Genomic DNA, 26,990 nt, shown 5'->3' on the forward strand with positions numbered 1-26,990 from the left:
GCCAGTGCCAGATGGTGCTTGAACCTCACAAACATCTTGACTCCATACAGCAACTCTCCGGAGTAGGTGACGCTGGCCCCATTTTACAGATTGAGCTCTTGAAGGGCAGAGTCATCGGACACAAGTGGGTCAAGGTGTTTGCATGGTTTTGTGGTTTGATGAAACAAAACCCTCCTGATGCTGAGTGGCTGTTGGTATGGAGATTGGATAAGACATTGGAAAGATAAGCTACCTTCCGGTATTGAAAGCGTTCTGTTCTTAAGAACTGTCACTATTGTAAAGTGACTTTGTCTTCTTATTACAAAAGCAACATGTGGTCACTGGAGGAAACGTAGAAAAGCAAAATAAAAATTAACCTGTAGGGGCTTTCCTGGTGGCGCAGTGGTTAAGAATCCGCCTGCCAATGCAGGGGACACGGGTTCGAGCCCTGGTCCGGGAAGATCCCACATGCCGCGGAGCAACTAAGCCCGTGTGCCACAACTACTGAGCCTGTGCTCTAGAGCCCGTGAGCCACAACTACTGAAGCCCACGCACCTAGAGCCCATGCTCTGCAACAAAAGAAGCCACGGCAGTGAGAAGCCAGCACACCGAAAACGAAGAGTAGCCCCTGCTCTCCGCATCTAGAGAAAGCCTGCACACAGCAACGAAGACCCAACACAGCCAAAAATAAATAAATAAATAATTTATTTAGGAAAAAAAATTAACCTGTACTTTAGCCATCACAGCATCTTGCTGTTGGGGTGCGGGGGGCACCTCCAACCCAAGGCAGGTAAGGAAGTTTTCCATCATCAGTGCTATGATGGAAAGCTTTGTGGAGAACTGTGGAATGCATCCTTATTTCCTGAAGATGAGCTTTGAATGTAGCATGGTAGTTAAGAGCCCAGAGGCTGCATTCAGAGTACCTGGTTGGAATTCTGGCTCTGTCATTTTGTTAGCTGCATGACCTTGGTCATATTAAGACCCTCTGTGCCTCATTTTTTTAAATCTATAAAATAATTGTAGTACCTACCTCATAGAGTTGTCATGAAGGTTAAATAAGTTAATCTATGTAAAGAGCTAGAACAGTGCCTGGCACATGCTAAGCCCCAGACTGGACTAACTAATCATAATTTATATTTTTTAATGAGTAGTTAATACTGCCAACAATTCTCAGTTACCCAGGGGTTTCCTTAATCCTCAAATTGGTATGTGTGACTTTGGAATTAATTACATATTTTATGAATTGGATTTACTTTCTTAATAGTAAGTTCTGATGCACCTACTTGAATCAGGACAAACCTACACAGACCTTGCCGTTTATCCTCTTCTCTTTGGTCAAGTAAAAAATGCCCGTACTTTGAAATTAAATGGACGTAATAAGTGAACACAATGGAATAGAAATCACCTCTTCGTTGTAAACAAAATTTAATTCTACAGCCAGATAGTGGGAAAGAGTATTCTTATGCCTTGCTAGGGGGAGCTTTTGAGGAGGGCCAATTTGGTGATATCTACCAAAATATTAAAATGTGAGTTCCCTTTGACCCAGCAATTATTCTTATAGGAATTTCTCCTGTGGAATTAATTCAAGTATGCAAATGAGCATGTTCAAGGATGTTCAGAGCAGCATTGTCCACAAGAACAGTTAGCAGGATACAACCAAATGTCCATGAGAACAGGGCTGGTCAAATGATGATACACTCATGCAGTCCTGGCCACGCATCACTAAAAAAAAAAGAATGTGGTTGACCCATGTGTGTTGAGATACAAGTGGTTGAAGGTCAATTATTAAGTAAAATTAAGTTGCAGAGTACTCTGTACAGTTTAATCTCCATTGGTGTTTTTTAAAAAAAGTTATATACATGAATATTGTCTTAAAGGACATGAAATAACTTTAATGGTGGCCGTCTCTGGTAAGTGAAGCAGGCGTGGGAAAGAGAGGAGAGCTTTTATTACTTTAATAAAATCTATTCTGTTAGGCTTTTTACAACAAGCAAGAATTACAAATAAAAATAACTTTTAAATTTATCTTAGAGGTTCTCATCCACTTTGCCAGCTTATTCACTTTGATGCCCAGTTCTAAATATAAATGATACATTAAATGTGTAAAACCCTTTGGAATTTAAACATTCTATGAACATGTCATCTCTTGTGTTTTGCTTCTTCTACACTCTTCCTCCACACCTATAGCCTCCTACCCACCTTTGGACGCTTTTTAACCTCATTTTCTGGAAAATACTTGGGTAACCAACCGAAAAGAGTTCTTTAAATGCAGTTTGTGAATTGCACAGAACAGTCTTTCAAAATGTGAGCATGGAAGAATTGATCACCTTCAGGGGTTTCTTTGTTATTTTCTGGCATTCTAACTTCAGGATAAAATAGGAATTTACCCAATTAGAGCAGTAGTCATTTCAGCAGCTGACCTTGTTTCTGCCAAAAAAATTCAGTCACAGAGTAGATCTCTTCCCTGATTTCATCTGTAACTCACCTTGCACTCCTGTGCTTTCCTTTAACAAAATATTCTCAGAGAACGTGACCACACCTCTGAAGAACAGGGAATATTGTGCTGGGGGCAATACAATGCACTATTGATATTTCACTCCAAAAGAATATATTGATCTTAATGTTTTAATTTAAAACTATTGCAATGCAGTCGATCATTTTTATCATATTAAATTCATGCTTATAGAAAATTTGGAAAATACAAGATAATACGGAAAATTACCTATAATCTAGTCCCAAATCCATAGGCAACAGTTGCTAACATTGTACTCTATTTTCTTAGTCTTTTGCTCTGCTTGGTATGTTTTTACATCATTGTGTAATACATGCTAATGTCTGCACAATTCGAAATTTTTATTTTCCCCTCTTTGTAACCTAATATAGTATTTCTCCATGTTGTCAAAACTACGTATAAATGTTACTTACCATTACTCCCTTGGTGGACATTTGAGTTTCTTTTCATTTTTTTATTCTTAAAAATAATGCTACTTTTATCATAATGCATAAAGCTCTTTCCATATATAGCATTATTCAGCTAGATTCCCAGAAATTGAATTACTGGGTCAAAAGTCATGAACATTTTAAAGGCTCTTGCTAAATGTTACCAAATTGCTTTCCACAAAGGTTGTACCAGTTTACCCTCATCAGCAATGCTGAAAGGCCAAGTTGAATTTCTCCTTCTCCAAAACTGTGTATTATTTTGTTAAGTACAATGCTAATTTAGATAAGCTGATTATCATTATCGCATTAGTAACTTTTAATGGCATTAGTGGAGGACTTTTTAAAAATCCATCCATGATCGTATTTTTGCATTAGTTAAGTGATGTGTATTAAATTTTAAAACGGCAAAAAATATCACAAGTGTCCTGATGACCAGGTATCAATTTGCAAGTATAAAATCCGCCAACCCCTTAATCCAACAGCAGAGTAGGCACTGTATAGACATAAAATCACTTGAAATTTCACCACTAATAATAATATATATCATAATATAATAATAATGTCATTATTTAGCACATAATTAGTGCAGTAACCAGCAAAAAGGAGAATTATTAAAAATCTGGACGGTTTGCCCAGGGATGTTGGGAATTTATACCATGTGCCTTGATTAGTGTAATCAATATGAAATACCACTTGTATATAAGTCGTAGGACTTGGCAAATGCTGTAACTTCTAATCGGACGATGACGTTCATGATGACCAAAGCTCCCAGCATAATTAGTTTTTGGTGATAAGTCTGCTTGAAAACTGCCGGGCAGGGAACCATTTCCAATGGATTATCTTTCACTGCTAATAGCCTCACAGGCTGTTTCTGTTCCTATATTTAAATGTCACTCTTGAAAGCTGAACACGGCTGTGATCAAGGAAGGGGATGGGGCGGGCACCACAAAAAAATAAATGCAGAGCTTTGCCGGATTTTCAGTAACTGAGGGCAACCTATAAATTGGAAATGCTGCAGTTGAAAAGCTCATGTCAGAAAATGAATGGGAGCCTTGGGATGGGGTGGAGAGATGGAGGGAAGCAATTCCTTAAAATTGGACATATTTAAAAGGAAGGAAAAAGAAATGCTTATCTAGTGTCTCTTAAGGGCTACTCCTTGTGCCCTCATTGCTGTATCATTTAGTTATTTGGGAAAAGATTCAGGATTGCTGTAAAGTAGCTTAGTTTAAGAATAGCCAAAAATGGGTGATATGAATAATCCTTCAGTGATTAAAGGCTTAAGAGGGCATGAAGATTATATACTATTAGTTGATTTCATTTTTTTTTAACATCTTTACTGGAGTATAATTGCTTTACAATGTTGTGTTAGTTTCTGCTGTATAACAAAGTGAATCAGCTATACATATACATATATCCCCATATCTCCTCCCTCTTGCGTCTGCCTCCCACCCTCCCTATCCCACCCCTTTAGGTGGTCACAAAGCACGGAGCTGATCTCCCTGTGCTGTGTGGCTGCTTCCCACTCGCTATGTTGATTTCGTTTTTAAAGCAGAAAATCCTGGTACCCCACATTCCTGTTTTTATATCTGTAGAATGGGATTCTGTAAAATCTAACTGAAAGACTGGCGCTAAAAGAACAAAATCTTTAATAATATGATCTTACCCCCAAATGCCTGTAATGATGCCATAGCTAACGTGAAGATTATATCGCAGATTATATACCATAATACTGTTAGGAGAAAACAGAAGAGTTGACACCTTCAGTTCAGAAATATTTACTGAACACATACTATGTTCCTGGCATTGTGTGAGCCATGGAGAGACACGAGAGAAGGACATCAATATATGATTTTATTACTTTCAAGTAATTGTATTTCAGCTATTGCTATTATAAAAGTAATACATGATCATCTGAAATAGATTTAAATCTTACATGTAATTTAAAAAGAAAGACGGAGGGTAATTCAATAAATGTGGCTGGGGAAATTTACTATCAAGCTAGAAAAAATAAAGTTAGATTCCCTGCTGTAGTTACAAAAATAAATCCCCCTTGATAACAAAACCTGAACAAAACTGACAGTTGTGAAGAAAATACGGAGGAATATATTTTTCGTTTATTCAAAAGACACAAATACCATCAAAGAAAAGAGATTCGACAGCTCCAAATTTAAAACACTGATAATAGTAATAGCAATAAGGCACCAAATAGCAAATTTAAAGGCAAGCAGGATACTTGCCACCTATTTTAGACAAATTATTAACATCCAGCATGCACAAAGATCTCTTTCAAATCACTAAGAAAAAGACAATCCAACAGAGGAGAATATTGCAAGGGCTAAGGACAGAAAGATGGTGGGAGAGGACAGACAGGTGGTCAGACCATTTGCAAGGGGCTGACTCAAGAAAATGGACTTGAAAAGGACAGGTGAGCTAGTCTCCAACTGTAAGATCGGCAGACCTTTACAGTTGGTGATGGCAAGCGTGGCTAAAATATAAAATATGGGACTTGAGGGTCCAGTCCTTGTAATATATGACTTGTATGTTGCTGCCTTAAGCAAACACACTGACTTGGACAAAATTGTAAGCCCTCCATGCCTGGTCCTGCCCTGTGCTAATTGTGGAAAGAGTAGAGTACAAAGCAGAGGCCCTGCAACTGTGATTAGAAGCCTAGACTCACATCTCAGGCCAGCTCTGCCACTTACTGGCTGAGAGGCTGGGGGCAGTGACCCCCAAATACCTTCACTTCATTCTCACACTGTCAGATCTCGAGCAGGTTCATTAATTTCCCAGAAACTCAACATCCTCATCTAAATGATGGGCACAGGGTTAGTGGGAGGATGAAGTGAGATAAAGCATTTGGCCCCTGACCCAGATCCTGACACATGGTAGGTACTCACTTAATGATGGCTATAATTGGAACTTTGTATTCGATCCCCCATAAATTGTATAATACCTGTGACAATAGACTCTGGGACAGGCACAAAATAAATACTAGCTAATTCTAGTGTTTTGCCTCAGATATTCACAAGAGATTCTCATTTTAGATAATAATGAAATCAAGATATACATTTATATATCTTGTATGCAATTCAAGATGTGTACATTGGTATACATTCATAAACCTGGCCTCCCCTGCTGGAATTTCCCCTGCTCCCTTCTGGAAATTCAAGAGTGAAGTGTTGCCCAATAATACAGCTCCTACTGGACGTATAAAATAGATTTTACTGTGTACAAATAAATGGGTGTATAGACAGACACAGATTGCTCAGGGATGATTATACAGTTCATCTTCAGTATTAGGGCATTTTTACTTGTATCTATATCTTATCTTACTTGATAACAATGCAAAGCAGAATGTAACTTTTTTTCCCCTTTTCTTCCTCCCAACACACCTCTTGATCAGCATTCCTGTTCATCATTTCTCCAAACCAGATCTTTTTTTTCCCTGGAGCTTTAAACGTTTTTATTTTGAAATAATTTTAGATTTAGACAAGAGTTGCAGAAATAGTAGTTCCCAGAAATACCCTTCACTGAACTTCCCCAAATGTTAACATCTTACATGAGCACAGTACAACTATGGAAATGAGGAGAATAACCTTTCTACGATACTGCCGCCTGATGTCCGGACCTTATTCAAAATCTGCCAGTTGTCCCACTCAGGTTACTTTTCTGGTCCAGGATCCCGTTCCGCATCCCACGTTCATTTAGTTGTCCTCTAACAGATCCTCAGTTTTCCTTTGTCTTTCATGACCTTGACACGTTTAAAGAGTACTGACCAGTGTTATATAGAATGTTCCTTAATTGGAAATTCTTTGATGTTTCCCACGATTAGGTTGCAGTTATGCAACTTTTTTTTTTTTCAGGAATGCCACCCGTGGCTTTTTTCAGTGCATCAGGACTTACCTGAAGTCAATGTGTCTCATTACTGATGATGTTAACCGTGGTCACTTGGTGAAGGTGATGTCCATAGGGTTTCTTCATTCTGAAGTTGCTCTTCTTCCCTTTGTCCTGAATAAGAACCCTGGGGGGGAGATTCTTTGAGACTATGCAAATATTCCATTTCTCATCATTCTTTTTTTTTTTTTTAATTAATTTATTTATTTATTTATTTTTGGTTGTGTTGGGTCTTTGTTTCTGTGCGAGGGCTTTCTCTAGTTGCGGCGAGCGGGGGCCACTCTTCATCGCGGTGCGCGGGCCTCTCACCATCGCGGCCTCTCCTGTTGCAGAGCACAGGCTCCAGACACGCAGGCTCAGTAGTTGTGGCTCACGGGCCCAGTTGCTCCGTGGCATGTGGGATCTTCCCAGACCAGGGCTTGAACCCGTGTCCCCTGCATTGGCAGGCGGATTCTCAACCACTGCACCACCAGGGAAGCCCTCTCATCATTCTTTTGCTCACTAACTTTAGCATCTAGCCACCGTTCTTGGCTGTAACAATTATCCCTGTGGTGTTTGCTAAATGGTGATTTTCAAATTCTATCATTCCTTTCACATTTGTTAATTGGAATTTCTGTAAGAAGGCTCTGTCCTTTCCCCCCCATTTGTTTATTGACTTATATCATTTATTATTCTCATTGCTTATTTAGTTTGTTCAAATCACTCTAGATTTGGCCATTCGAAGGCCCTTCAAGTTGGCTCCTGTGTCCTTTCAACATGGCCCCATGGCTTTTAAAGCACTTCCTTACTTTCTGGTATCGCAAGATGTTCCAGGTGCATCCTGTGTATTACCTGCCCCAAGCTCTGAGATTAACTGTTTCTCAAAGGAGCTCTGGTTCTTTTTATTGGAGAATAGTATTTAATCGTGATCTGCACACTAACTAGTGTATCCATTGCCACTGGGTGTCTCTAGACTGTATCTATCTTGCATCTTCCCTCCTCTCTCCATCCCCACCACCATCCGCCTGGTACAAGTCATCATCATATGTCACCTGGATAACTGCCTCTTTATGGATCCCCCTACTTCCAGTCTTGCCTTCCTCCAAGCCATCCTCCAAACAGTAGCAAAAATAGAATCTTCAAACATTAGCTGGACACCGTCATTTCCTTGCATAAAACCTTTGCTGGGTGTCAAGATTTGGTCAGAATAACTGAAATCACTCTGTCTTCAGACACAGGGGGAATTGAAGCCTTGCTCAAGGCCTGCCATGTCTTAGCACAGGGTTGGCAAACTTCTTTTTGTAAAGGACCAGAAAGAAAATGTTTTAGGTTTTGCAGGCCACTCAGCTCTGCTCTTGTAGCACAAAAGCAGGCATAGAGGGCTTCCCTGGTGGCGCAGTGGTTAAGAATCCGCCTGCCAGTGTAGGGGACATGGATTCGAGCCCTGGTCCAGGGGGATCCTCCATGCCATGGAGCAACTAAGCCCATGCGCCACAACTACTGAGCCTGTGCTCTAGAGCCCACGAGCCACAACTACTGAACCCACGTGCCACAACTACTGAAGCCCACGCACCTGGAGCCTGTGCTCCGCAACAAGAGAAGCCACTGCAGTGAGAAGCCCACGCACTGCAACGAAGAATAGCCCCCGCTCGCCGCAACTAGAGAAAGCCCACGCAAGGCAACGAAGACTGGCAGAACCTGGAACCCAGGGGGAAGGGGATTCTGGGAAATGTCAAAATGGCAACAGACAGATTAGCCCAGTGGCTTTCACGTTCCCATGGACCGAAATTCCCTCCATACCGTGGCTGCTTTCTCCCCTTGCTCACTGCACACACTCCACTATGTTCTTCTCTCTCAGTTCTTCAAACCTGCCGGTCTCTTTTCCACCTCAGGACCTTTGCACATGCTGTCCCATTTGCTTGGAATGCTCTTTCCACCTGCTTTTTGAGCTTTTTTAATCTTCTGGATCTCAGATGAAAGGGTACTCTCTTGGAGAGGCCTTCCCTGACCCTTCTATTTAAAATCGCCTGCCCTTTTAGTAGAATCTGTCTTATCTCAAAGCTAAGGGACCTTAGCACCTTAGTTTTGTTCCTTGTCACCTCTCCAAGATTTAGAACAGTGCCTGGCACACACGGGTGCTCAAATACATACTAAATGAATGTAACACTTAGCGTGATGGGCTAACATTTCACTTACCTTATATACTATGTTGATTGATTGATTGTTGATCTGCTTTCTATATCCATATAAGCTCTTTTAGGGCGGAGGTTAGGACTCTAGCATTTATTGCTTATACCTAGCCCCTAAAATAGTGCCTGGAACATAGTTGGTATTAAGTAAATATTTGTTGAATGAATCTCACACATTTTAAAAACCTTACTATGGATAGTAAATACTAGATAATCATGGAGATCAGGTAAAATTACATAGCAAAATTTTCTTTATATTAAGTATGTTCTGATGTCCATTCAGTGTCTAGACTTCTCATATTTTCATGTGGCAACCCGTCCAAGGAGGGGAACTCTGGATTTGGAAGGTCCCCTCCAAGTGTGGGACCAGTGTGCCCTGTCAGTTCTTTGCCTCACCTTAAGATGTCACTAAGTGACTTGGCCGTGGCTTCCACTGGCTGTTGCTGGAAGAGCTGGGAGGTCAGGCCAGGGAGGGAGGAAATGACCTGGTGTCATGAGCAAATCTCCCACTTCCTCCAGCGCCTGGCAGACAAGGTGACGAAGTGCTGATGTGTCCCTCCTGCTTTACGGGGCGTTCATTAGCACACCTGATATTCCAGAGCCCTGGAAACCTGTTTTCTTCTACAGCCAGAACTTTAATAAATCAGGCCAAGCCAGATAAATCATGTCACGTCACCATTGACTCCATGGTCGTGGGTCCAGCACTGTTCCTAGGACGCTAGGATGGACTCATGTGTTCAGTAATATTTCTGCTTTCAGGAAGTGGTGGGGGAGCTGATAAATACAGGAAAGAAAGAACTAAAAGTAAGAGAAAAATCCTAAAAACAAAGTGGTATTCTGGATTGGATCCCAAAGCAGCGAAAAAGAACATGAGTGGGGAAAATCGGTTAAATACAGACAAAATGTCTAGTTTAGTTAATAGTGTTGTACCAATGTTAATTTCTTAGTTTGTTAACTAGGAGAAGCTAGGTAAAGCATATCTAGAACTGTACTATCTTTGAAATATTTCCATAAACCTAAAAGTAGTTTTAAAAGTGTACAAGGCAGGGCTTCCTTGGTGGCGCAGTGGTTGAGAATCTGCCTGCCAATGCAGGGGACACGGGTTCGAGCCCTGGTCTGGGAAGATCCCACATGCCGCGGAGCAACTGGGCCCGTGAGCCACGACTACTGAGCCTGCGCGTCTGGAGCCTGTGCTCCGCAACAAGAGAGGCCACGACAGTGAGAGGCCCGCGCAACGCGATGAAGAGTGGCCCCCGCTCGTCGCAACTAGAGAAAGCCCTCGCACAGAAACGAAGACCCAACACAGCCATAAATAAATAAATAAATAAATAAATAAAATAAATTTAAAAAAAAAAAAAAAAAAAAAGTGTACAAGGCAGTGTTGGCTTGGATAGCAGGGATATATTTTGTAGGCTCCTGAGGCAGTGAGGGAATTCCTGAAATCGAACAGACCTGGGATGAATCTTTACCTCTACCGCTTACCAGCTCTGTGACCTTAAGCAAGTGACTTAACCTCTCAGAGTTTTAGTTTTCTTATTTTTTTTTTAATTTGTTACATGTGTTTAATCTCCTCCTCCACCACTTTAAATTTATTTATTTATTTATTTATGGCTGTGTTGGGTCTTCGTTTCTGTGCGAGGGCTTTCTCCAGTTGTGGCAAGCGGGGGCCACTCACTATCGCGGGCTCTCCCGTTGCGGAGCACAGGCTCCAGACGCGCAGGCTCAGTAATTGTGGCTCACGGGCCCAGTTGCTCCGCGGCATGTGGGATCTTCCCAGACCAGGGCTCGAACCCGTGTCCCCTGCATTGGCAGGCAGATTCTCAACCACTGCGCCACCAGGGAAACCCCTAGTTTTCTTATTTTTAAACAATGTCCATGTCATTGGGTTGTTGTGAGGGCTCCGTGAGATAATATCTCCTAGTATGGTACATGCACATCATAAATTCTCAATAAATGCTAGCTCTCCTTTCTCTGGCATTTCAGAAAAAAAAAGAGCAATCAGCTGTGCTTAAATATTTGGAAAATAAATAACAGGAGGTGAGATTTGTATTAGGTCACCAAGTTTGGCTCTTTTGTATTAGAAAAGCAGGAAGGGGACGAGCGCCCCACCTGAAAGTGAGCCAAAAGAATCACATTTGGTCAGTTTTTAAATCTATGAAAAGTATTTCTTAAGCTGTTGAAAGGCATTTTTCTATTAAAACTGGTCTTAAAAACTTGTGATTTTTTTCTAAGATAAAATTAGAGATGAGCAAAGCAACACTTGTGAAGGTTATTCACTGCAGCACCGATTATAAATGCAAAAGATTGGAAACCACTTAAATGCCACCAAGTAGGGAAGAGTCTGGTTAAATAACTTATGGTTCATCCATTTCATGGAATTCTCTGAAGACATTTTTAAAAATAAAAAGCAAGTGTCTGTCTGTATATATACATATATATTTATATGACATAGTCATACACAAAGATGCATTGACAAAAAAGAATAGGGTACAGAATGTGCACACAATATGCTATCATTTATATATCAAAAAGAGTATATGTTAGTATTTATTTCATATATGCATCCAGTATCTCTGGAAAGATACGCAAGAACCTGGTAATAGTGGTTGCTACTTGATCTGCACCAAAGAAAGGGACCATCTATCTTGTTAAAAGTCACATCCATCTTGTTAAAATGTTACTGCCAATAAAATTTAACATTTTTTGTTTAGGAATGTTTAGCCAGAATTTATAACATACTTCTTCAATATATTTTTTAACTTTTTATTGTGGAAAATTTCAAACATATACAGAGGAGTGAGAATCATAATGATCCTCCCTGTACCCATGACCCAGCTTCAACAATGATATAACTTCTGTTGCTCTGATTTTGTAGTATAGTCGCCTTGTTTTCATCAATTACACAAAAATTAATAATTGTAATAGTGACTCAGTTCTGACCAAAGGAAGTTAAATGTTTTAAACTTATATATAAATTTCCTTGCTGAGAATTTTGGTAAGGTGACCAATAAAAGACTTCTAAGCAAAAAATATTTATTACTTAATATAAAATTCCATGAGGATGTGGAATTGAAGTGCAAATTTAAGGAGAAAACTCCTTAAATAATGACATAAAATTTCAACTATTAACGAACAGCTTATTCATGTATGATTTAAGTGGGTGACAGTGGAGGTCAAGGATACATGATATTTAGATTATTTTCAATACATTTAAAGAAATTATGTAACAAAAATTATAGTGCCAGAATCCTTTTAAGCTGTTTAAACATAGGAAGATTTAGATATAAACTTGAAAACATGTAAGGGAGTACATACTTTTAAAAAATTATAGAGTATGAGAGAAAAACAGTTTGAAGATCACAGCTCTAGACGACCTGATGTTTATTTCCAAGTCTCAGGGAGCTGTTGTGTTGATGGGATAGACGGTCATGCCTGCCTGAACCCCGAGACAGCAAAGGGAACCTGGAACCTGAGATTGAGGTCTGATCAATGTGTCTCTTTCCCACTATCCATCATGAATGAGTTGGATTATTTCAGGAATGCAAGGTTGGTTTAACACTTGAAAATCAACCAATTTAATTCCCCCATCCAAGCCTAGGGTCACAGATGTTTAAGTCCCCTTGGCCATTGTATATATATAGAAATAAACACCACCAGCCACCATCCCTTCCTTTACTTATCAAGCAACCTGTTGAAAGCAACCTGTTTTCTCTTGAAAACTTTTTACTTTCTTCAATGCGTGGATAGTGGAGGGTGAAACACATGTGTACTCTAACCAACTACCTTGAAAGAGTGGTGGCCACTCTCTGTCTCTTCTCCCTGGCTGCATATTCTGTCTTAACACCGTGTTCTTCCAAGAGTGGCTTGTTTTCTACCTGCAGTTGGAATCCCCTGTAGATTCCTGGGCCCCAGCTCAGAACCACTGAGTCAGACTTTCTGGGAATCTGTGCTTTAAACATCTCCCCTCTCCCCAGTACCCTAAAGTTTATAAAATACCATTCTAACTCACTTTCACTCTTCGCACTGTTCAGAAAATAAAGTCTGTATTTTATTTCCACACTGGGGCCTTCCCTAAACCCTGTCTTGGCCTTTCTGCTACCTGACTGTTCCTCCTCTGATCCCTTTGAGGGTTTCACTTCCTTCCTATATTCCCCCAAATCCCTATGCTCCCCAATACATACGCCTCCTGCCCCGTTCTCTTCAGATTTCAGTTGCCTGCCTTTCTGCTGTTGATTCCCAAGTTCCCATCACTAATCCCAATGATTCCCCTAACAGTAGCCAGCTTTACTGAGTACTTACTGAGGAATGTACACTAGACCTTGACTTTGATTAGCTCATTTATTGCCCAGAGGAACCCTTTGAGATAGGTCATCATGATCACCCTCTTACAAATGATAAAACAGAAGCTCAGAGGGAGAAGCAACTTTTTCCAGCTTGTAACAATTAAAACTGGGTTTTGAACTTGGGACAGTTTGACCTCTTAACCTCCTTGTAGATACCTCACCTGTGCTCCAAAATGCCTGACACAGAACTTGGTACCTTCCCTTTGCATTCTCCCTCCCCAACTCCTAGGCCAGATATCTTCTGTTTGCCCTTGCAGAACCACAGGATGTAACCCCATGTCCTGAGTCTTCACATCTGGAAATACTCCCTGCAGATCTCTAACTTCATCCTTTTACTCTCTTATCTCGCATTTTTTTGCCACTCACTCTCCTATTACTAAAAATGAAGTACAGTGAAGATCTCTCAAAAATTATCTGAACTTAGTGACAGAACCAGAAACAAAGTAACACGTCCAGGTATGGAGGCTTCTCTACTTGTAAACAGGATGTTGCTGAGTCCATATTATGCAAAGTCTAAGTGATGGAACACAGGTAACCCTTGTTAAGGTGTGAAGTGAAGGTGTAAATATAACCTTCACTTTCTTTTCTAACCTAATCACATACCTCTTCTTCCCCACATTTGACTCTGTCATTGCTTTAGTATTTATCAAAAATGAAGAATTAATGATCATAAACCCTTCAAAAATAAGCACAAATAGGAAAATGCGGTAGACCAGAAAGCTGATCACGGTGGCTTTAGTAATCAATCCAGCCTAAAGATTTAATCCCTCCAAATGTGCCTTTTAGTTTTTTAACTTGGATTATTTGTAATATCGATTTTTTTTTTCATATAAAAACCCAAAATTTAGCATTCTCTTGAGAAATCAGACAGTCCAGCAACAGCAGGTCCACTTTCCTACATGTCAGTAATTGGTAAGGGCAGAATGTTGACAGTTCTCTTTAGACAGGGCATGGGCTCCCCAGATCACTGCGTCTCCACCATGGCCTGTCATCTCTCTGATTCTGCCCCCTAGTGTCAGCGGCCCTTCATCTTCCCACTTGGCGTTGTTTGTTTAATCTAGCCTGCAGTCTCCCTTTAGACTTGGGCAAGAGGAGCCTCTGCCCTGGACTCCTCACTTTTGTGGCTCTGAATATAAAACACAAAAAAGATATTTGCTAGTCATGGGCAAGTCTGCCCCTCAACATCTGGTACTCAGCAGTGGCATTGTTCAACCCATGGCATTAAACAGGCACGCTTGTGACTGACACCGTTCAGACCCCAGGAAACACTTCACATCTCTGGTCCTATTCTGCAAAGCAAAAGGCACTTGCCTCTGAATGCCTTGAAGGTTTGTTGTCATACTGCTGCCAACATCAGACAACACTGCTTCACGGTGCATGGAGGATTTGAGCACGGGAAGCACTTAGGAAAGAGAAAAGACGACTGAATTAACTGTCGAAGCCTTCTCCCATGCCATAAATGCATCAGATACTTGTATAGCCCATCTCCATAGCAATACCAGAGCAACCCCTTTCTTGTTTCTCATTGTCCCAATTCATTATTCTAGAGGTGATTACAAAGAGCACAGTATTTGTACCAGTTACACATGGCAGCAGAGGACATTTTGTAATATTAATTCATATAACTCTTCAATTTGCTTATACCTTGGTCCTGATGTAACAGGCTTAGATTCTCAACATTGGCAGCTAGATGAACACTGAATGCTAAAATTGAAAGTAGTTTTATTTTTATAATGAATATTTAATGGGATTTAACAAATTCTTTTAACTATATATATATTTCAGCTTTGTTTAAATAATTTTTATGTAAAGCTTGATCTCAATTATCATTTGTATTTTACCTTTCCATCTTAAATAATTTTGAACGTTTTGGTAGAAAAATATTTTAAAACATTTGTGAAGTATTTATAACATCTAATTTTTTAATGAGTATTCACATTTTTTATACTTTGATAATTGTATTTGATTTTTCCCCCCATTTTTTAGATGATTATTGACAAAATCAGGGGTCAACAAATGACGGGATTTTATTTCGAACAGCCTAAGGGCTATATTTACCCCATGAACTAAGAATGGTTTTTATATTTTTAAAGGTTTGTACAACAAACCAAGAAGAATATATGAGAGAGACCATATGCAGACCACAAAACCTAAAACATTTATTATCTGAATCTTTACAAAAATATTTTAAAGTCTTCGGTCAATAGAATATAAATTATGTAAAAACCTGACTGTAACTATACATTTTATGAGTCTACTGAAATGGAAGCAACAAAAAGAAATGGGATAAATAATAACTAATGAATTATGTTTGTTACTCATATGAATATCACAGGCCCATCAACAGAACACCCAGATATGTGCAGTAATAAGTAAATTCTCTCCTCTGTGGTTGTTTGCAGACTTTGAATCGTATATAAACAATAACTTGACACATATGTTTTGCTTTTGTCATTATGAATGTATACGTGTCAAAGTGGGAAGATTAAATGTTTTGAGATTTGTTTAATGACTTGCACGCCTCCTGGCATACGGTGTGCGGGCCATGACCCACACATGTTGTTGGCAGATCTGCCTGTCCGTTTTCCTCTGCCCCCTGAGTGCATCTGAGTTTCAGTATTGCCTTAGCCTAAAAATTTTGACCAGAACTCAAGTGACAGATCCCAGTATCTATCGCCCTCTGTTGGCGTTGAGCAGAGTTGCCACACTTTTGCTTCCGCGTGGAGTTGTGTTCAAATCCGGGAAAGCTCGGAGTTGAACACATAACTAGAGGATTTTCTGTGCTTTGTATTAATATCCTGGTTACATAATAACTTCAAAATACTTGAAGCAGCAAAGGTGCTTTATGAGGCAACATTTTTTTTTTGAGGCAACATTCTTATCCCAGAAAAAAAGTCATTTTGTTCAAATCCTATCTTTCTTTTTACTAATCATCATCATGTGCTGCAAATGCTTTGGGCCAATGTTTCCATTCAGTCTCTCAGACCTTTTTATTGATATTATTTCGACACCAGGAAAGAGACACATCTTCCAGTTAATTGATGGAAGGAATAACATGAAGTCAAAGGATGGGAGGGCATTGATAACCCCAAAGAAAGGCTCAATCCCCCCGCCACTGGAGGCAAAATAAGACAGAAGGAGAAGGGGGAGGAGGAGAGGGATGGTAGGGGAGGAGCTGGGAAGGGAGGGTGAGAGAGGATGCCTCTGGGCTCTGACCCCCACTGGGTCCTTATCAGCTGCCTCTACCTTAACTGCTTCCTCCTTAACAGGCTTTCACCAGCTACGCCGGGTACTTTCTTTCAGGGTGGAAAGAGGTATTGCTCCTTTTAAGGGTGAGCCTGAGCGAATCGGAGCTTTGGAGTCTTTCTGCTGAAGCCCTGCTGACCAACCCCCAAGTGCAGGCTCTCAGTGGTCAGACCCCACTCATGAGAGCAAACAGACCACCCTCCCTGAGGGATGCCCCTGAAAACATTTGTGACCTGTTCTGCTCTGGGATTGGGTCCCGAGAGGTTCTGCAAGTGCAGTGAGGGACTTGTCTCAGCACTACAGATGCGTGCAGAGCAGTATCGATCCTGTTCCTTAAAGGAATCAGGAACGTTGCTCATCCCACATTTGAATCTACATCTGACGCTTATTTTGTCCTGCGTCGTAACTACTCAGGCATTTTCCTAGAGTTGCATAAATTAGTTCTTGCCTGTGGCTTTCAGTTTCACACCTTTTGAAGATCTTTACCATAATCTGAGAACTAATTTATGCAACTCTAGGTTATTATACTTCTGAGTGTTCCTTTTAGGGTTCAACCTATAAAAGCCAGAAAGGAAAAAATAAAAAGTTTGGTCTAAGAAATTAAGAAAGATTTTCACTTTTGCTGGGGAGTACGCTTAATTCTGCAACTCACTTTTTAAAAATACATTGAAGTAGTATTCTAGCACACTTGCTACATTTTCAACATTCCTAAAATTGCCCACAGTACTTTTTTTTTAAAAAACCCTCTAATCACATTTCACGTTGACTTTCATTTTGTCACTTTGAATTGGGGCAAAAGGTCTCAAGATCTTTTCTGTTTTCTTGTTTTTGAAAATAGCGATTCCAAAGGAGGGGCCTTTTGCCCCATACAGGATTTTATTTTTTAAACTCAGATCCACTGTTCTGACATGCTAAGACATTGGAGTCTTTTTGTGCCTATACTTTCCCTTAATTCCATCATTGACATATTTTGATGTCTGTAAACCCAACAGAAGGAAGGGTCCCGAGTAACCAGACGTTAAGTCAGTATAAAAAAGGAGTTGGGGGGTCTTGGGGACACTGACTCCTCTTCAGAATCCCCTGAAGAGAGATTGACCATTGACAATTTAAATCTTCAATGCTTTATCTCTTTGTTTGAGTCTCGGAATGCCATTGATACCTTCTTTGTATTTATAATTGTTTTAATTAGCCACCCAGCAGGGGCCCCTCTCCCAGCTGGATTATGGGCAGCGCAGCAGGACCTTACAACCCAGTTAAAACAAAGCCCAGACTTTATGGCTCGCTTAATTTCTTTTATCTGTATCAAAAATTTTTGTTCTTTTTTCTCTTACTATCCCTCATTTTCACTCTTTTTTCCCCTCCCCCTCGTGTTTGTGGGGGGCAGGAGCAAAAAGCTTAGACTCCCAAAATGGCTTTGCTTTTGAAGAATCAAAGAATTATGGAAAAACCTCTACAGTGAATATTTATCAGCAGCTCACATCTCAAGGAGGAAAATAGCGCAGATGTGCTTGTCCCCTGGTCTTCGTAACATGCCATAAACCTCCACCGTGATTGTATCTTGAGCATTACGCTGAAATTGATGTCGGTTGCTAAACTTTAGTGGGTGGAGGGGAGGGGAACGTTAGCAAAAAGGCTCCTCTGTTGTCCCTGGTGTTGTTTGTTCTATTTGACCACATCCTTCTTTTGTGGATGGAAATCTGGAGGATCAATTATGATGCAGATCTGACACCATTTCCATTTGTGGGAGCGGCGTGGCCAGGGATGTTTGGACTTTTGGAAATTCTTACATTGTTAAGATTGTTTTTCCTCCACTTTGAACTGGATGCTGCTACTTTGGTGTGATCACGAACACACTGCCTGACCCAGAGCATTTCATCAGAAGAAACAGAAACATAGGGCTTGTTTGTGGCTTTATAGAAATTGCCAGGGCCTCTCTTTATTTGTGAATCTATAGAACTGCCAGTCTAGAAATTAAAACAGGACTGATCCCTGTGGAAACATGCATCACTGCTAAAAGTAATCTTCCTGCACTATGCTGCAAATTATCTAGTTTAATTTTTTTCTAATAATACCCAAAGTAACTTATTTGCATTTAAACAGAAATGATAGCTCCAGTTTTCGGATATGGAAAAGGCTTTGAACTGGCTTCTGTGTTTCTGTACAAAGGTCTTAAATGTTGTTGAGCCCTACCTTTATTGCTAGAACTTTCCAGCAACCAGACAGGGTTGGGAGTGGAGGGGTGTTGTTTTCAGTTTGTGTACAATTACGCAGTATTTGGGTGTCTTGAAAACCAAGGATGGTTATAATTAAAATTTTATCGTGTTACCTGGATTTATTTTTGGCTTTGTAGCCAATCAGAGACCCAGACATTCACTTGGCTTTGTAAAACAGCAAATATCACAAAGACCATGAATAAATACTCATAGCAATTTGTTGGGTGCAATTGTAAGGCTTTGAAATTCAATGACAGGATTGAGAAGAGGCAGGAAACCCTGCGTGAGCTAGAGGCCTAGGGATTGGGAGACTCTTGCAGGAGCCTAGTGTCCTTGAGGGGCACAAAATTACTAAAGGATCAAAGAACGATGCCCAACATTGTCACGTGCGACATATGTATATATTTATGTTCATGAAGATAGTATAGTTTGATAGTTGCACAACATCACGAGTGAGCTATGCCTCTTAATTATACACTTTAAAACAGTTAATTTCATGTTAGGTGAATTGCATGTCAATAAAAAATAAAGTGAGGCGATCTTACTGTCTGGCTTAATCCCCATAGGATAGGACCCCTTTGGGATCCATGTTTTGAATATTCATCTCATTTCGTATCGAGGCGAGGGGACTCGACTCACCTACAGTCACCCTCTAGTGACAGCACAGAACTAGAGACTTAGAAATCCTGCTTTTCTCTAGTGCGCTTGCTCCATCAAAATGACAAACAACAGCCTAGTTTTCTACGTGTCGATTTACAGGTTTTGTGGATGCTTGTTTGCTTGCTTAGATGGTATTAGAGTGGGCAGTGTGGCGCTTAGAAGCCAAGCAGATCTGTGCTGGGAGCTGCTAAGTACTTGCTCTGAGCCCCTCCTCCTCCCCACCCGCGCCCCCCTCCTCCTCCCCACCCGCACCGCCCTCCCGTGCTCATCTCCACCTGGGGCTGGATCTCACCCAGCCTCCCAGGGCTGCTGTGTGATTTCCAGAGCCAGCCCAAATGCAGTACGTTATAAACATGCTTTATAGTGTATCTATCATGCAGCCAGACCTCAGTAATGGAGCATTTTCACTTCTATGATGATGATTATAATCGCTGTCATTTTTATTCCTGTAAATGTGACAACATTGACCCACAATCAAAGGCAGAGAATTCTTTTCAATGTAGAATATGGTTCAGAGCATCAGCAATTTTAATCTGTGTGCAGATTAAAGATAAACAGGAATATTTTTAAAATCACTTATTTGGGAGATTTTTATTCCCCTCACAAGATGTTACTGTGAATATCTGTATGTCTGTATAAGTATATACATATCCATACAAGAAATCCCCATCGCTGTAAAATATTATATGTTAGCATAGGCATGGAAGGAAAAACGCTGGAGAAACCCATGGCCCCTGGAGTGGGTGGGCTCATAGTTTTTCCTTTCCATGGAACGTATTTCGTAACGCTTGATTTTTTGTTTGTTTGCCTTCTTCATCCTATATCACCAGTCCTGGAAGCATGCCAGGCACAAAGTAGACGCTCCATACATTTTTTGTGGAATTAATGTATATAGTAAATATGTAACCAGGAAAGCAGTGAAGGGAATTACACAGAATAAGTTTTACGAAATCACCGCTTTATCGCAGTAAGGAAAATACCCTATGATAATATACTCGTCAAATTTCCAACAAAAGGTGTATTTCCAACTTTATTTTTCACTTTTTTTCTTAAGCCTGAACTGAAACAACAAAAGGCATGTTTTTTGCAGAATCTATTAGAGGCACTGAGCTCCTGGTGGAACAAGCTGGATGGTTCTTGTGCTGGCTAAATTCTATTAGCGGAGGGCCACGCCGGTGGGTTTGTGTTGCCTTGCGAGCTTCAGACGATTTCGACTGCACCTCCTGAAGTCCCTCTTCGTGACATCATTCACATCTGTGGCGACTTAAGCCTCCTGTTTCTTTGAAAACGGAATTTGAGAATATGAAGGGTTTATACTCTCTAAACTAATTAGCAGTGACCAGTAACTTGAGGAGGCCAACGTGCCCTCTAGGACACTCAGTTTACCTGGGGGTCTCGCCAGGTCCATCCAGCCATTTCTAGATACGTTACCAACCCCAGTGAGGGAGGAAAGGAGGCGTGCACTTTTTTTAAAATAGAGAACTAATTACGTATAGTTCTTCCAAGATTTCTTTTTGTATGATGTGACCTGGCAAACAAATGTAGCATCCGGTGTTTGAGAAATGGATTTTCAAGGAAAAGGTGGTGCTTTACGGAAAAAAGTTTAATTATATAAAGCAATTAGTGAGATCGATACATTAAAAGAGAAGACAATAAGTGGGTTTTCTTGCATAATTGTAACATACAAACTATGTATTTATAACACACGTAAATAATATAGTGTGGTCCATTCTGATATGGAACAAACTTGAAGATATAGTAAATAAAGAAGTCCAGGTATAAAATGGTGTACATAAGAACTGAAATTCGAATGGCTAGGATGGCAAGAAAAGCCAGCAACTTGTACGTACCCACTGAACCCAAATTGGCATTTGTCATCAGGATCGGAGGTATGAGTGGTGTGAGCCCAAAGGTTCGACAGGTGTTGCAGCTTCTTCGCCTCCATCGGATCTTCAGTGGCACCTTTGTGAAGCTCAACAAGGCTTCGATGAACATGCTGAGAATTGTGGAACCGTACATTGTGTGGGAGTACCCAAACCTGAAGTCAGTAAATGAACTGATCTACAAGCGTGATTATGGCAAAATCAGCAAGAAGCGAATTGCCGTAACAGATAACGCGTTGATTGCGCCACCTCTTGGCAAATACGGTATTATCTGCATGGAGGACCTGATTCCTGAGACCTATACTGTTGGAAAACGTTTCAAAGAAGCAAACAACTTCCTGTGGCCCTTCACATTGTCTTCTCCACGAGGTGGAATGAAGAAAAAGACCACCCGTTTTGTAGAAGGTGGAGATGCTCGCCACAGGGAAGGCCAGATCAACAGGCTTATTAGAAGGCTGAACTAAGGTATCTACCATGATTATTTTTGTAATCTGGTCAGTTAATAAACAGTGACTGCTTTCAAATTGAAATTAAATAAATAAATTAAATAAAATGGTGTACATAGTATAACAAAAAGCATATAGGTAGGCAGTCGATCTATACATATTTGCTTGCAATTGCGTGGAATCTCCCTGGAAGAATACATGAGAAACTTATAAAAAGCCATGATTGGTAACAGTGCTCTTCTGAGCCATATTGGAGCTTAACGCAAAAGGAAAAATCTGTAATACTGACCTTGTTTTTATTTGAAATTTTGATATTTTTGTTTGTCATGGATTTTTTCCATTAAATTTCAAATTTCCATTAATTTTGGTTTTAAAGTACTACATTAAAACAGTATTTATCTCGATTACTGAGGTTTTGGGCACCCCCTTTGCATTGTGTGCCCAAGATGAGTGAGGGACCTCTTCACCCTAGTCTTGGTTCTTGCTCCCCTTCATACTGTTTGACTTAATTTTCACCACATACAAATATGGCTTATTCAAAAATAGGGGAAAAATGCATTTAGCCACAAGTGGTATTTGGAACCCTTTGCAATCGTGGTTCTTAGTCTTTTGGGGGTTATAGATCCCACGGAGAATCTGATGAAACTACAAACTCTGCACATACAAACTATATTCTGCATTTAATTTCAAGGAGGCCGACAGACCCCCCTTGAGCCCCATCCAAGACTTTTAAAGAATACAACTCCAATTGGAGAGATTACCAAGAGGCCAGACTTCCTCTTCAACTAGTGTTCTGATTTCCCCTACATCCTCCCGACCAAAGAAGAAAACTAAATGTCTTATTTCTATTTTTCATGTCTTTTTAGCTATTCCTTAAGTGATGGGGCGTAGGTTGTCTGTCGTGGGGACAAATAACATATTCCTTGTTCACCAGCTCATCTCTACTGTTTCTGTAGTTATTGGCAGGGTCTCCTGGGATCTGAGTAATTCCCCCCAAGTGAAATGATATGTCATAGGCCAGGCCCCATAGTAAAAGGGAATTACTGTCAATTTATGTCACATTGAAGGGCCGCCCTCCAATACATTACTCAACAAACTCTAGACCTGGTTTCTCCACTCCAGCACTACTGGTCTTCTGAGCTGCAGAGTCCATCGCTATGGGGGCTGTTCTGTGTGCTGTAAGATGTTTAGCAGCATCCCTGGACCACTAAATGCCAGGGGTACCCCCCCAGCTGTGATAACCAAAAATATCTCCAGACAGTGTAAGATATCCCCTGGATAAAAATCATCCCTACTTAAGAACCACTGGACTAGGGAATTCCCTGGCTGTCCAGTGGTTAGGACTCCACGCTTTTACTGCCAAGGGTGCGGGTTCAATCCCTGGTCAGGGAACTGAGATCTTGCACGCTGCATGGTGAGGCCAAAAAAAAAAAGAAGAACCACTGGGCTAGACTGTGCAAGTCATCTGAAGATTTGGTGACTGTTTTCCAGTTTTTCATCTCACCAACTTTTGGTGAGATGCTTGCATTTCTTATAGTAATGATTAATGCACTGGGTAAACAACATGAATGGATAACTTACAGATTTGTAGAAATGTTAATCCTGAAGTTCTGTCCTTTATACAATCAATACTATTGTTTTTCATGAATTCGCAACCATGGAAAAATTCGTAAAGACCTTCCCCTCCCTCAGCTGGACTCTCCTTCCTCCTCCTAAAATATCCTCTTCTGCTTCTCCAGCCCTAACTCCAGGAAGTTAAAACACAACCATTTACCTGTTACAAATGACTAGCTAAAGTAATCCCCAGTCTTTATGGCCCCCAACTTTACTTCCGAAGAGTGTTTTTACCCAGCCCTAGAAGGTATTACTTTCTGCTCGAATGTAATTAAAATCCCAGTCATCTATTCAAGAATGCCATTGCCAGTAAGATATTAATTGTGTCTTGGAGCTGGAAAGTATTCTTCCTAACAGGACTTAATGGAGCGCACAGATCCAAGAGACATTGATAATCGTCCCCTCCGGAAATATGACACTGGGGAGACGGATCATTCACTTTCACTGTTTTAGGATTTAATGGAGGGTAAAGTTTTTAATCTACTTGTTGGGAGCTTAATATTTCTAAGAAAGAAAAGACATCTTACAGTCTCAAGAGCCAGGCGGAAGTCTCTTTTTATTTTTTTCGTTGAGTTTAAAGACATTTTCTGGGTGTTCTTATGGGGATTTATTCGTCATTATATTAATTCTAAGCAACGTTCATTTTCCCCACTCTTCATTACCAAATAGGCAGCACAAAAATGTTATTTTTTAAAAAAAGTCACAAAGGAACAAAACAAATCATTGTGACTACCAACGCACAGGGAAAGCCACAGGGACATCGGGATGTGTCTGTCTTTTGCACACCTTTATGATGGTGGAACTCACAGCAGAGCTCAGAATTGATTCTGGAACATCGGGGCCAATACCAAATTCGTGGAAGGCATTATATTCCGTCAGTGGATTCTGTTAGGAAGGCCTAATTCCCTAACATGTCTTAAAGTCTGAGCCAAATTCCAAGCCAATGTTTCAATTTTGTTGGGTCAGAATACCTTAGATAATCCTGTGTTGTTTTGGTGTCTGCGATTTCTGCTTGTCGGTTTTTGTCATTTGCATGTATGTGATTTATTTATTTAAAAGAGGTAGTCCATTCGCAGGATTGAATATTCAAAAGGTACAAAGGGCTGTGCAATAACAACATTTGCTTCTCTTTTTCTGCAAGCACCGATTCCCATCCCATCTCAGCCACCACTGTGAGTTTCTTGTTTATCTTCCTGGAGTTTTGTATACATTCACAAGCAAAGGTTTTCACACTGTCTTTTTTTTTTTTTTTAAAGGTTAACTATTTGAAATTATTATTTATTTATTTATTTATTTTTGGCTGTGTTGGGTCTTCGTTTCTGTGTGAGGGCTTTCTCTAATTGTGGCGAGCGGGGGCCACTCTTCATCGCGGTGTGCGGGCCTCTCACTATCGTGGCCTCTCTTGTTGCGGAGCACAGGCTCCAGACGCGCAGGCTCAGTAGTTGTGGCTCACGGGCCCAGTTGCTCCGCGGCATGTGGGATCTTCCCAGACCAGGGCTCGAACCCATGTCCCCTGCATTGGCAGGCAGATTCTTAACCACTGCGCCACCAGGGAAGCCCCCACACTGTCTTTTTTATTGGTTGCTACAAATGAAGCATATTAGACACACTGATTTTTATCTGCTTTTTCCACTTATATATGCATCTTGGACATCGACCCCTATTATTAGTATTAGAGAAAGCTACCTACCACATTTTTTAAAAATAGCTGCCTAGTATTTCAATATACAGCTGTACTTAATGTTTTTAACCATTGACCTACTTATTGCTATTTACATGGTTCTACTCTTTTCTATAACAACAATGCCACAATGATTATTTGTAAATACAAAAGCATAATGTAGCAACTACCTGAATACCACCCGTACCATCTGAATTAAGAAAGACTCCTCTGCACTGCACCCCAGATTAAAAAGCTGCTCTAGAATTTTTTATTATTATTATTTTAAACTAACTTTTGTGGAAAGCTTTGTATTTACTAAGATAAGTCATTTTTATAGACTGACTGTTTGTGTCCCCCCCAAAATTCATATGTTGAAATCCTAACCCCCAATGTGATAGTATTAGGAGGTAGGGCAGGGAATTCCCTGGCCGTCTTGTGGTTAGGACCCTTTCACTGCCAAGGATGCGGGTTCAATCCCTGGTAAGAAGAGACACCAGAGAGCTTGCTTCCTCTCGCTGTGGTCCAAAGAGAGCATGTGAGGATACAGTGAGAAGACAGCCATCTGCAAACCAGGAAGTGGGCCCTCACCAGACACCACATCAGACAGCACCTGGATCTCGGATTTCCAGCCTCTAGAACTGTGAGAAATAAATATTTATTTTTTAAGCCACTCAGTGTATGGTATTTTTGTTGTAGTAGCCTGCATTGACTAAGACTTCATACACTTGTTATCTCTAGAGACCCTAGAATTGAAGGAAAAAACTCTTATTGCAAGCTACATCAGTCAAGTCTTCAACTGTGAGAAAAACCCAGCTCACATAGGCTTAAACAAAATAGGAAATATACTGGATCACATAACTGAAAAGGCAATTGCTGTCTGGTCTGGCTTCAGGCATGGCTGTGTCCAGGTGCTCAGATACTGTCCCACAGGCCCTGCCTTCCTCTTAGGCGGGCTCTATGTGCAGGATCCTCAGGAGCTCCAGGCTTACATCCTCCCAACTTCCAGTCCAACACCAAGAGGGTATATCCTCAGGGTTAGATCAGGAGTTCTAAACAAGAATTCCATTTTGCTTTTTCTGAATGGCCTGGGATGGGTCATGGGCCCACCTTTGATACAGTCAATGTGGCCAGGGACATTCAATATTGGAAGAGAGCCTCTCTGTTTACTCTACTTGTTCCTATCTTTGTGTGGGACTGAGTGAGAATGTGATGGCTATGGCAGCTTCTAGCAACCATGTGGCAACAAGTCCGAAGATGGAAAACCAGTGCAAGAGGAGAGACAGCAAAAGGATGGAGAGACCCTGAATCCTGGTGGCTTTGCTGAGCCACCAAACCCACCCGGAACCACCTACCTCCAAGACATCTTGTTATGTGAGATCATTAAATATCCTTAGTATTTAAGCCATGGTTACTTGCAGCTGAAAAGATCCTAGTGGGCACAACATCCCTATGAGATAGGCTTTCTTCTTTTCATTTCACAGTTGAGGAAACTGATGCTCAGAGAGATTAGGGTTCTGGCTGAGAACAAAATTTTAAAAAATAAATGAAAGAAAATGGTCCTTTTGGTTTCCACATTGCCTCCCTCACCCCAGCCCTACCTGTTCCTCTCAGTCTTCCCCATCTCATGTTAGGGTATCACCAATCGAGGCTAAAACCAAGCTGCTAGAAGTGATTCTTCTCTTCTCCTCACCCAGTCCAGCTGGTCCAACATCACAGCCATCATCCTGGACTCTAAACCCATCTGCCTCTCTCCACCCCTACCACCACAGCTGAATCCAAGCCCGGGTCCCCATCACCTCCCACCTGGCAACCAGCAGGCAATCCTCACTGGTCTCTGCTTCTATTTCTGACTCAAACATTGTGTTCTCCACCCAACAGCCAGAGCGAGCTTTTAAAATGAAATCAGAGGATTTCCATCACAACAGAATTACAAACAAATAA

The 26,990-nt window shown here is 40.8% G+C and overlaps 1 protein-coding gene across 1 annotated transcript; it reads left to right on the top strand.

Moving 5' to 3' along the window:
- The first annotated feature begins 20,143 nt into the window (after window positions 1–20,143).
- LOC132349455 (60S ribosomal protein L7-like) lies at window positions 20,144–21,790 on the top strand. The gene is made up of 2 exons (XM_059897837.1): window positions 20,144–20,182; window positions 21,212–21,790. The coding sequence occupies exons 1-2, from the start codon at window positions 20,144–20,146 to the stop codon at window positions 21,788–21,790; spliced, it is 618 nt and encodes a 205-aa protein (XP_059753820.1).
- Window positions 21,791–26,990: the final 5,200 nt, after the last annotated feature.

The sequence above is a fragment of the Balaenoptera ricei genome, chromosome 15 (genome assembly GCF_028023285.1).
Source record: "Balaenoptera ricei isolate mBalRic1 chromosome 15, mBalRic1.hap2, whole genome shotgun sequence".
Lineage (NCBI taxonomy): Eukaryota > Metazoa > Chordata > Mammalia > Artiodactyla > Balaenopteridae > Balaenoptera > Balaenoptera ricei.